This window comes from Eschrichtius robustus, chromosome 12 (genome assembly GCF_028021215.1).
Source record: "Eschrichtius robustus isolate mEscRob2 chromosome 12, mEscRob2.pri, whole genome shotgun sequence".
Taxonomy (NCBI): domain Eukaryota; kingdom Metazoa; phylum Chordata; class Mammalia; order Artiodactyla; family Eschrichtiidae; genus Eschrichtius; species Eschrichtius robustus.
Window position 1 is genome coordinate 27,472,244 of NC_090835.1, and position 11,982 is coordinate 27,484,225.

General features: G+C 53.4%; 1 protein-coding gene across 1 annotated transcript; it reads left to right on the top strand.

Annotated features, from left to right (window-relative positions):
* Window positions 1–3,690: 3,690 nt before the first annotated feature.
* FEZF2 (FEZ family zinc finger 2) lies at window positions 3,691–6,544 on the top strand. Its single transcript, XM_068558736.1, has 5 exons — window positions 3,691–4,000; window positions 4,037–4,578; window positions 4,928–5,062; window positions 5,265–5,397; window positions 6,285–6,544. Exons 1-5 carry the CDS (start codon window positions 3,691–3,693, stop codon window positions 6,542–6,544), a joined length of 1,380 nt encoding a protein of 459 aa, XP_068414837.1.
* Window positions 6,545–11,982: the final 5,438 nt, after the last annotated feature.

The window sequence follows — 11,982 nt, forward strand, 5'->3', positions numbered from 1 at the left end:
TTTTAATACTGTCCCCTCCCCCCTGTTTTAAAGCATTTCAGCCTCAGGGGAAAAAAAGATGCTGCGGTTGAGAATGAATTTGGAGGATTGGGGGCAGCAAATCGAAATCTCAGCACTCCCTCCACCGAGTGCCACGTTTCCCCAGTCCTCTATTATTCTGCCTGAAATCATCTCGTTTACAGAAAATATTTGTTTGCACTATTAGTTGGTACTGGAGTTAATTACTCAATGTGTTAACGTGAAGTAATATGTATAAAAGTAGGATCAGTGTTTATTGTGTGGGTGAGCTGTTGAGCGGTGCTTGAATAAACTGCAATTAGGGTTAGATAGAGATTAATTAACATGTGAGTGGCAAGGTGTAAAATAGTTTCCAACCCTCCACTTCAATATAATCTGCAGGCGAGGGAAGGAGAAGTTTGTGGAAGCTAATTAAATACTTTCATAAAAGCCAGTGTATTCACCCAGCATTTGGAAAGAGAGGCACATTAGGGGCAACTTGTTTTTACCCAAATGTTTTCTTTCTGTGGAGGTAGCACTCCTTTGTGATGCCGGGGGAGAGAGAGATGGCTTATGCAGCTACAAAGAGCGCTAGGGATGGCAACGCAGGTTCACGGGAAGCCTTTGGAAGGCTTTCAGCCTGATGGAGCTTTCAAACCAGCAGATCTTTGGAGCTGCTGCCGAGATCAACAATTACCCAGTTTGGAAAGGGGGTTGGGGTGCAGTGCTGATGGCTGAACGGGATCCACAGGAAAGTCGGTATAGAAATTCGGGTTTTGAGACCCTGCAGGTGTATTGATACTGTTTCAATGTCCCGGTGAGTTGCTGGTTTGTTTCGTGTCTGGTGATGGGGTGGGGTGGGAGGAGTTCATCTGTGTTGTTTTCACGTTAACACAGGGATAGGGGTATACTGAGTCTGGAATTCTGCCTCTCTGAACATCTAAATTAAATAGGCTGTATGGAAATGTTCTCCTCCCGAGGAGCTAGCCTCTTTCTAGCTTTGAAATCTGGAAGTTGGGTTGGGTGGGGTGGAGGGGTGGTGTTGTTGGGGAACAGATTCAAGACTGCTGAATTCAGGGGTAGTTTCCAAGCTTGGCAGCGTGGACAAATTAACCCACGGCAGTTGCCATCCAGGCCACTTTGCCTCGGAGACCTCTCTCTTTGTTCCCCATCCTAGCTTCACAAGTACACTTTTCCTTTCCTTTACCTGCCACGTCAATATCCTGTCTGCAATTACACGTCAGAGGGGGAGTGGGTAGGAGAGAGTTCTGAAGGGGAAAAAGGAACGGTTTGCCTGAATTTAAAATTAGACCTTTCCTGTCTTTTTCCCTGATGCGCTTCCTGGGATGTTTTGCAGCAGAGAGGCCTGGGAAGGGGTACTCAGCCCCTCCAGACCTGTTCTTGGGTGAAAAAGGAGAGGGTTTTCTTCCCCCCGCCCCCCAGCACTTTCTTGGGCTCCACAAGATCGTATGTCTTCGGAGATGGAATTCACTATCAAACTCTCAACCCTGTTTGCTCATATTATACCCACCGTAATCCTCTGAAACTGTAGTTACGGCTACAAAGCTCGTGGTCTTGCAAAAGCCGGCTGGCAAGATATAATTGTCCCGCAAACAAAACCCTCCAAAAGTTGTTGTTTTTTTTTTTAACCCCTGCATTCCCCCCCCCCTTTCCTAAACCTAATTCTCTCCCTGGCTCTCTTGCTAGCTGCTACGCCCCTCCCCATAAGAACCCTCAGCCTCCATCACTTTTGTTGTCGCCAAGAGCACCCGGCCTGTTGAAAGTGCTGGAGCGTCTTTGAGCAGTTTGTTGTGATACGCAGGTGGAATGGTCTGCAAACAGATGAATTCAGCCCCTCCAAACCGAGCGTGGAGCGCGCTGCTTTTGTGCGCGAGGCACAAAACGCTGAATTCCTCCGAACTTACTTGGGGCCTGTCTAGAAAAGGGCCTTTTCTTCCCTCTGCGTGTACCTCTGGCCACACTAAGTCTCTGCCCGCCCCCCTTCAGCCCTCCTCCCTCTCCCCTCTGATAATCCTTCTCTTTATTTTAGAAAAACACAAAACCCGGTTCCACGCGGTGCTTTAGTGGCTAAAAGTGAAAGAGCTGCCTTGGCAGAATTCAGCTCTATGAATCACTTCGGAAAATTGGTTCGACTGAATGGCCTTAGGAGGAAAAACGTTTTAATAGGATCCAGGGGAGGTTCTGCTGTTTCAATCTGCTCCTTAAACAGGTGGAGATTGGACCTTCTCAACTATACAAACAGTAAGTACCTATCAGCGGGGAGAGCTGCCCTCCGAATCCTCGCCCGCAGCCCTAAACCAGCAGCGGAGCCGGGCTTGGCCTCAGAAATCCGATCACAGATCAGCGATTCTGATCGATTAAGATCTCAAACGACCCTCCAGCTCGCGGTGCCGTCTCCCCCAGCCGCAGGCGGAGAGCTGGCCAGAGAGGGGAAGGCGCACCCGCCAGGCGCCGAAGCCCCCGGGATCTGAGCGCGCGGCCTTGCTCTTCCGGATGCTACGGGGTTGTCCTTAGGCTGCAGGAGCTCTCTCCCGACCTCCGACGCCAGCCAAGGCGAGCTCGTTGTTTTTGCATAAATTAATATTTTCCCATTAACAAGTTCCCCCCTCCAAACGCGGCGCCCGCGTCCATGCGCCACATCCTAATGAGGTAATTATCATTTGCGCGTGTTCGCGGCTGGCGCCGGCTCCGTGGGTAAATGGCAGTTTATTAGCACGATGCCCAGCTCGGCTGCAGAGGGCTAAGGGATACTTCGGCGACTAGACGGACACCCGGGGGCCCTTTGGGGCGGCGCGTCCGGGACCCCCTGCCCTTTCCGCGTCCCCCAAACCTGTAGGCCCCCAAAGTTGTGAATCACGCACGGAACTCTGCCTGGGTTTGGGCTCCCCCCCTTTTTTTTTTTCCACCGGCAAAACCATCACGATTCCTCCCCCTCCCCCTCCCGTCTCTTCCCTCCTTGCCGATTCGCGAACCGCTCGCACTTTCCCGAGGGGAGCGCGGGCGCCAGTTGCCTCCTTTTAAAGTTTGAGGGGCGGTGGCGGCGGCGGCCGGCAGGCGCGGTGGAACACAGGGGCCGCTACAGGAGCCGCGCCGCCGCCCATGTCATTCCACTTCAAGTGACTTCATGTGATGTCAGCTGAATGTAAAAGACAGTGATCTCACGCGGAGGGGAAGATGTTTGCCATCAAAATGTGACAGAGGAGACAGGCTGCATGGCTCGGAACGCATCTCCTTGGCGGTGGGGGAAAGAGGTAAATGCGAGGCGGCTCTCCTCGTGCTCCTTAACTTTGCCCCTTCGTTATCCAGCTCCCAGCACGCGTGGCGGAGGCCGGGGTCCAGGGAGCGGCTCAGGGGGGTTAATTTGAGGCTCTTTTCTTTCTTTCTTTTTCTCCCTCTCTCTTTTTCCTCTGTAAACCCTCCCCCTTTCTCCCCCTTTCAAAGTCCCAGGGCAGGGGCTGGTGGGTTCCTTTGCGCGCCGGGTTAATGGGCGGTAATTTGGTACCCTTGGGTGCACTTTGTTCTGCCCCTGTTCATTTGAATGCAAATGGGTGACCTGGACCCTACAAGGTGCTTATTAAATTGCGGTTTCCCTCCCTGCCTTTTCTGGAATGCAGACCTAGTGGAGAGAGGCTGCGCCCTGGCCCAGTCCGGTACGGCTCAGCTCGGCGAGCCATGGCAAGCTCGGCTTCCCTGGAGACCATGGTGCCCCCGGCCTGCCCGCGCGCTGGAGCGTCGCCGGCCACTTCCAAGACGCTGGCCTTCTCTATCGAGCGCATCATGGCTAAGACGTCGGAGCCCCGTGCGCCCTTTGAGCCCCGACCCGGGGCACTGGAGGCGGACGGCGGCCAGGGCAAGAAATTGCTCAACCTCTGCTCACCGCTGCCCTGTATGATCCCCCTCCAGCCCCTAGGCTACGAGGTGCCGTCCAAGACGCTGCTCAGTTACTCTGAGCTCTGGAAAAGCAGCCTCCGGGCGGGCGGCGGTGGTGGTGGAGGAGGAGGAGGAGGAGGAGGAGGAGGAGGAGGAGGAGGAGGAGGCGGCGGCGGCAGCGGCGGGGGGGCCCCGGTGTGCGGCGCCAGCGGCTTGTGCAAAACCAACTGTGGCGTGTGCTGCAAGGCCGAGCTGGGCCTGGCGCCGTCTGCGCTACCCGCGGGCAGGGTCATCAAGCCGCAGGTCATCAACCAGGCAGTGGGGCTTCCAGGCAGCGGCTCGCTCTACTACTTCAACTACCTGGACTCTGCCGCGTACCCGCCGTCTGAGCTCCTCGGCGGCCACCTCTTCCCGTCCGGCCTCCTCAACGCACAGGCCCCCGCTGCCCTGGCTGCGCACCCCAAGCTCTTTTTGCTGGAGAACGCCAAGTTGGCCGGCCTGGCCGCAGACAAGTTCCCCCACCCGGCCCCCTATGCCCATAAGGAGCGCTTGCCCGCGCCGCTGGAGCAGGTGCTGAAGGAGAACTCAGCCCTGACCGCTGAGCGCGGCGGCGTCAAGGGCCACAGCAAGCTGCCTGGGGGCTCCGCGGACGGCAAGCCCAAGAACTTCACCTGCGAGGTGTGCGGCAAGGTGAGGCCCGGGGTCCGCAGGGGCCGGGAGGGGTGAGCAGTGGCGGCTGCTTCCCTGGGGGGCAGCCTGGACGGCCCCTTTCTCACATCTGGGAGCTTCCCAGTAGCTGTCTACTCGAATTGGGGGCACAGTTGGGCCTCAGTTTCCTATTCTGTAAAATGGGGATGCCTTTGTCAGCGGCCACATGTGACTGGCACGAGCAGTGGGTTGGGAAGCTCTTTGCAAAATGAAAAGGGCTCTGGTTTCCGAAGGGGGTTTTTGGTTGGGGGAGGTAGGTTGTGCCCTCCGCAGGCTGACTGTGGACTCTCAGGACAGACACGCCACAAGGCCCCCTTGTGTGCTTCCATAGGTATTTAACGCTCACTATAACCTCACCCGCCACATGCCGGTCCACACCGGAGCCAGACCGTTCGTGTGCAAAGTCTGCGGCAAAGGCTTCCGCCAGGCCAGCACGCTCTGCAGACACAAAATTATCCACACCCAGGTACGTGGCCCCCGGGTCCGACCCGACCCGTACCCAACACCCGGAGACTGAGCGACGGCGTTGGGGAGAGGATGACCAAGGGATCCCCTAATAACCCCCACCAGGGGCCCCTGTCCCTTCAAGGTGCCCCTTCCAGGAGCACCCGAGGTGGCTTCTCCCGGCCGGGGCCTCAGCCTTACGGTGCGCACGCCCCTCTCCGCAGGAAAAGCCGCATAAATGCAACCAGTGCGGCAAAGCCTTCAACCGCAGCTCCACGCTCAACACACACATTCGCATCCACGCGGGCTACAAGCCCTTCGTCTGTGAATTTTGCGGCAAAGGCTTTCACCAAAAAGGTAACGTGCGGGGCAAGGCCCTCTCCTCACCTCCCCTCGGGACTCGGCGGGTCACCGCTGGCGGGAAGGCAAAGAAGGATCCGGAGAGAGGGAGCGCGAGAGCCGCAGGCTCCGGCGCAGCATTTCTTTGGAATCGGGTTGTGCAGGGTTTGGGTGCAAGCTCTCCGGGCCGGGTTAGTAGACCTCGCTGGACTCAGTCTGGTTGCACGGGGAGACTCCGAATTTGGGAGGTGGGAAGGAAGGAAGGAAGGGGTAGAGGGAAAGGAAGTAGGAGAAAGACAAGGTATTGCGCTATAGAGAAAGCGTCCCTTTGTAGCCGGGACTCTCTTCTGAAATGGGAAAAAAAAAAAAAAAAAATCGAGGCGTAATCCACCTCCTGGGAAAGGTTTAGGCTGGGGGAAACCGCTGCTGTCTCCAGGACACACTGCTTGGATTTTCCAAGGCACTTTCGGATATCCAAGTGGTAGTTAGCGGACCAGAGGGAGTAACTTTAAAAATGAGAAGAAAAATAATAACAAGGGACGAAGCCCGGGTTCATGCGAATTTCTTCGAGCGAGGCAGCGGCCGGGAGAAGGACCCCATGCGTCTCTGGGCAGCGCAAAAGTTTCCGGGCCGGCGGAGCACAGCGGGAGGGACGCTGCGTGGGCCTCAGGCCCCGGCGGGGCTGGGACGCGGGGCGGCTACGCGGGACTCGGCCCTCCATCCGGTAGTGAGAGCCCCGGGCTTGACGCGTACGAAGTTTGACAACTTCTTCACTCGGAGAGGTCGCGCCCGCCTAGCCAAGCGTCGCCTTCTTTGCGCGGGCACCTGAGCCAACCCCGGGACACCCGGCCCCTCCCCGTCCCACTTCATTCCCACCCCCCCTTTTTGTTTTTGGTCTCCTGTAGGCAACTACAAGAATCACAAGCTGACCCACAGCGGCGAGAAGCAGTACAAATGCACCATCTGCAACAAGGCCTTCCACCAGGTCTACAACCTGACCTTCCACATGCACACGCACAACGACAAGAAGCCTTTCACGTGCGCCACTTGCGGCAAAGGGTTTTGCAGAAACTTTGACTTAAAGAAACACGTGCGCAAACTCCACGACAGCGGGGGTCCCACCGCCCCCTGCACAAAGGACCTGACTCGGACAGTGCAGAGCTGAGAGCTGCTGCCTCGCCCTCCCTTCCGGCCCTATCCAACCCCCAAACAGATCACACGTATAAACTTATTTCTAAAATTAAAAGAAAGGAGAGAAAAAAAAAAAAGCTATAGCAGAAAGGCTAAAATCTATTTATCGAAACCAGCATATTTTTGGAAAGCTAAACGTTTCCTCGATGACTGGCAGCAAACGCCTGGCTCCCACCTTTGTATATTCGGGAAACATTTAAACCCAGTGCGCCGAAACGTATTTAATTCCAGGCCTCGGCTTCTCCTCGGGCGGCGGGTTTTAACACCAGGCTGTCACGTGAACGTCCCGGAAGAGCGCGGCGCCCCCAGCCATCTTTATACAGCCATGTAAATCCTCCTGTACACACGAACACGGAATATATACATATATAACTCAATAAACAGAATCATTAGTGCGTCTTTTCTTACCCCCCCCCCCTCGCCGCGAGTCAGCTCAGCCACCCCAAAGAAGGAAAAGGAAATAGGCGTTTATAGCGTTTCCCGGCCCAAATGCGACTTCCTCTGGGGCACTGGGACCAGGGCAAGGCCAAACCGTTGCTCGTGCGGCGCTAGCGTGTTCATATCCCCCAGGAACCAAGGCTCAAAGGCCTTCACCGGCCCCTACGTTGTACCAAGTTTTTATTTGGTAACTGTTCTGACCGAGGGATTCTGGGTGTTGCCTTATTTGGGTGAGACAATTGCAAAAAGAAGGGGTTAAAAGTGGCTGGGTGTCGGAGAGCAGGTTTCGGGTGCGTGTCCTGGAGCAAAGAGCCGCGCCGCACCGCACCGGGGTAAACGGCCAGGGCGCTGCTCCGCCGGGGCGCTTCTGGGCACATCCCCTTCTCTGGGTGACCTAAGGGGAGCCACTCTTCCACCCAATCGTTCCTGGCGGCGAGAGCTGGAGGCCAAGTGTCCCAGCCTCTCCGGACCTCTGGGGCTCCCCAGCCCGCGCTGTGGTCTGGGGCCGGCCTCCGGGTGCGTGCGCCCTGCCGCGGGAGGGCGCACCCGGGCTCCCGCAGCTCGCCGCCGCCGCAGCCCCCGGCGTCTTGATTACGGCGCAGTTAGCCCATTTCCTGAATAGCCATCTCCGCCGCCGTGCACGCTGATGAAATGGTCTCACGCTTGCTTTCTAAGTAATGACCCAAATTAAGAGAGAAAACAGAGACCCTTCAAACAGCATTACATTAATCATCTAATCATTCCCAGGAGGGGGCCGGCCGCCGCCGCCCCGTTTGATCCGAATCTGGATAATCAAGAGCTCGGATTACTGGCTCGGCGCGCCGGGCCTTCTCCTCCCGCTCCCCCACCCCTAATATTCGCGCCGCGATTCAGCCCACGTTTTCTGGAACAATGTTCCCCAGCGCCGGGAGGAAATGTGGCGCAGGGCCGGGGAGCGCGCTTCCACGCAGCCTCGCCATTGCAAGGGCTAGGGCGGCGGCGTCTGGGCGCTGATCCCACGCGGATTTCCACTGAAGGTGGAGGCTATTGGGAGGGAGAGATGGTTAATGCAAAGGGAAACCCCCAAGTAACTCTGAAAGTGACTCGAGTGAGGTTTATCCCAACGCCCGGTATACAGTAGGCGCTCAGTGCTGCTTGCGCAAGGGGCTCCCATAATCAAAGAAGCTCGCATTGCCGGAGCGCTTGCTCCACGCCAGACACTCAAAGCCCATTCTTTCGAATATTCACAACCCGCAAGCTGGGGATGATTATTCCCACCTTGTGGAAGGACGGAGAAATTCAGGCCAAGATAAAAGCTAAATGACATGCCTCGGGTCACAGGACTAGGTAGGGTCAAGGTTCGAAGTCTAGGCTTTTAGAAAACCCAAACTGCCTTCAGTCCTCGTCGGTGGAGGAGGAATATCCCTATTGGGACTCGGGAAAAGACATGCGGCTGCTGGGTGGACGCTCTGTCCAGGTCACAGCCAAAGGTTGGTCCCCACCCCCAGCCCAGTTCGCACACCCATTGCGCGGGGAAGGAGAATTGTCGATTTTGTTTGCACAGAGGACAGCGACAGCTTCCTCAGGCTGTCGCGGGGGTATTTTTAGTACCTCCGATTCAGAAATAGGAACGTGTACATTAGAATTCCATTTCCTGAAAGGAGAGCGTCCTCGTTTTTTTTGTATTCCTCTCCCCCTCCCAAGTCTGGGAAGACGCAGCCAGGGGAGGGGGGGCGAGGAAGCGAGGAGGAATTTAAATGTTAGCTCGTTCTGGCTGCATTTCGCTGAGGGGAGATTGGGACCCAGAGGGATATGCAGATTTAACTCCGAAATCTCGGTGGATGCCACAAACCCCAGGAAACCCCACAATGGGCGAGGAGGACTTGGCGGCTAAAGATATGGAAATAGCTCCTTGCTCTTCCCAGACATCTATCCCCAGGGGGCTTGCGGGCTGGCTCGAAGAGTCCGCTCCTTTCCTAGTTATCTTACTAGGTTTTATTAGCCCCGCCTCAGAGACACACACCCCTCCCCCATTTCTGGGAGCTGTTGGGTGCCCTCCGCCAGTTGTCTCAACCAAAAATCCTTTACTTCTTGCATCTCTGAAAGGATCCTTGGCAGATGCGCTTCTTGGAGGGCAGACAATGGCCAGGGCAAGCCCACCTTCTTCCTAAACAGTTCCAGAACTTTGGGCAAGGGGCAGACACAACAAAATTTAGTGCAAAAGCATCTTCTTGGGGAATTCTTAGACAACTGCGTTGAAAAGTTGGCCTGCATATGGGAGTCGTGATTCACTACTCCTCTTTCTCTTTAAGAAGAAAAGATAAATAAAAAATAGATGGGACCACTCCCATGCAGGGAAATAACTTTCTAACCATCAAGTAAGAGAGCCTTCTCTGAGAAACTTCTTCTGTAATGTTTTCACAGGAGAAAGACTAAAAGGGTTGCCCATCTCATAAACTGGAGAAATTTATTTCCAGGTGACAGTTCTGAAGAGGGTTGAAGATCCCATGCTTGCAAACGACAGCAAATGAAATAAAACTAAAGCGTGGAGCAGGAGGCATTTCTCTCTTGGACTGCTCATTTCTCTCTGCCGTCGGGGAGAGGTAAGGAATCGGGGCTCGGAGTTGAACCTGGGCAGAGTTACTGGAATACTCCAACCTCCTTGAGGTTGTTTCCTCCTAACCGATTGTTCCGTAACCTTCACACCAGCGCCTGTCAATCGCTCTCACCTGAGAAGGTGTTATTTCACATCTGGTGGTAATTGTAGATAAACAGAGCTCTTCCCTATCTATAGGGCTTAGCTCTACTTTCCCCGGGTTTGAAGTCCTTCCTCCTCGGGTTAAGATGTCTGCTTCCTTCAGTTGTGGGATTCAAGAAAGGATTCCTTCACCTGAAAAGTAGTGCGAAGAGAAAAGGAACCTTCTGTCTGAATGACTAAACACCTTTCACAGCCAGTGCAGGTTCTGACACCAACGCTAAGCCGTTGTAAGTAATCATCCTAACTGGGATCCTTCTTAGTTATTCCCCGTGCATCGGAATTGATGGGTGAAAGGCTCTGTTTTCTGATTTTTTTTTCCCCCTCTTAATATTAAACTGTTTGCATGACTTGTAGTTTCCATTATTAACAAATGACTTAAACAAGGTAGTCATCAGCCGCATATTAATATTCTAACCTTGATTAAATTGAAGAGGCCGCCCTTTAAAAATATTTTTAAAAAATCAAATTGCGGGGGAGGGGAATCCTGTCACAGACACAAAAAAGACTCCAATTATCTTTTCCCCTACAAGATGTTTGTTCTGTCCATGACTGCTCACACTTCAGCAATCTTGCCAGCAAGACTCAGAAAAAAAAAAAAAAAAAAAAAACCCTCCTTCTTCCAAAGCCACAGCCTTGTACATAACAGATTGTACAGTCCTATTGCCTTAGGCGGGTAAGAGGTTCCTCTCTGCTAAGAGCGACACAGAGAAGTTGCCAGCATCCAGACGCATTTTTGGGGGCACTGTGATCACTCTTGCCTCGGCTGCAGAAGTGTGCCTGTAAGGTCCCCATTTTGCTGTTTGGCTCCTAAGAGGATAGGGAGCCGCCTGAGCCAGGCCCAAGAATCACAGCAACAAGGCATCCAGGTGTGCAGGTGGTGAATGAGCTGGGGGGAGGGCCCGAATAACAGTGAGGGTTAGTTGGGGGGGTGCTGCCAAAGAGAGGACAGGAGTCTTGAGAAAATGCTGGGAAATAAACAACCTCAAGGCAGCTGCGTTGCCCTTTTCCCTGCACTTCCCTCTCAAACGTCTGAGCAACCAGTTTGCTCCTAGAAACATGTTAATTGCCAACGGAGCTCATTAAGGCATGCACATGCAAAACACAGCAAGAAAGATTAAATGGACAAAAGCGCAATAATGAACTGTCAACAATCGGGCCCATCTACGCGACCAGGATCACTCAAGAATGAGGCATTTAGAGGCAACAAAGGATTGTCTGAGACAGGAAGAAAAGACGACCTAGACTTTTGTTTAGTCAACACAATTGATTACAAATGAGAGATTAACAGGATAGCTTCAGATTTTTTTAAAAAGAGGCAGAAAAGAAAAGTCCAATTAAGTCCACCGAATGTTAACTACATTGCGTTCCATGCCTAGCCCCAAAGAAATTCTCATTAAACCATCCCTGGCGATCCCTTTTGGAAAGTAATTTGTCTCCCTGATGGAGCAGAGAAAGAGAATCGTGTAAAAGAAAGCGTTAGTTCTTGGCGCAATGAGCTTAGGAGACACACTAGAAAGAGCCAAAGGGGGAGTTAATGAGCATCTGACAAACTGCTTGGATTCAGGCCTAGAGAACAGCGATGAAAAGATGAAATTGGCCAACAACTATTCTTTATATCAAACATAAAAAGGCCAATCTGAAATGGGGCTGCTCAAAACTGGTTGAAAGTACATAGCCCAAGAAAAGGGAGCCACAGCCAGGCCCCTTGGTGGACACTGGACAGAAAGAGACAGAACTCAACCGGCCAAGAGCTAGGAAATAGGCAGAAAGATGGCAAACTCCAGCCACCGGCCCCACGCCTTTGGAGGTGCTGATCTGAAGCTCTCGGTGCCCACCGCCTACCCTCTGGATGTTACTTTCCTGAGTGAAAAATGTATCAGGCTAGCCTTTGAGGATTCCGTAAAGGTTCTGGTAATCTGGTCATTAACTCCTGGCATTCTTCAAACTCTTCCTTTCTCTTCTAGAATCATAGCCAGGGTTACCATATGTCACTAATTCACATCCAGTTCTTCTACTCTCCCTCCTAGTGACCATTCAAAACCCTCACCCCCAGGTGACTGCCTTCCTAATTCTGCACAGAGCACAGAGGTGGCAGGATCATCATACACAGCTTTGTGGACCAGGTGATGAATTATTTAAATTATTAAGTTACTTGAATTATTTCTTATAGTTCATCTGGCTTTAAGAGACCAGCTCATTTTAACACTTTCTTTTTTTGAACAAAGTAGGTCAATGTA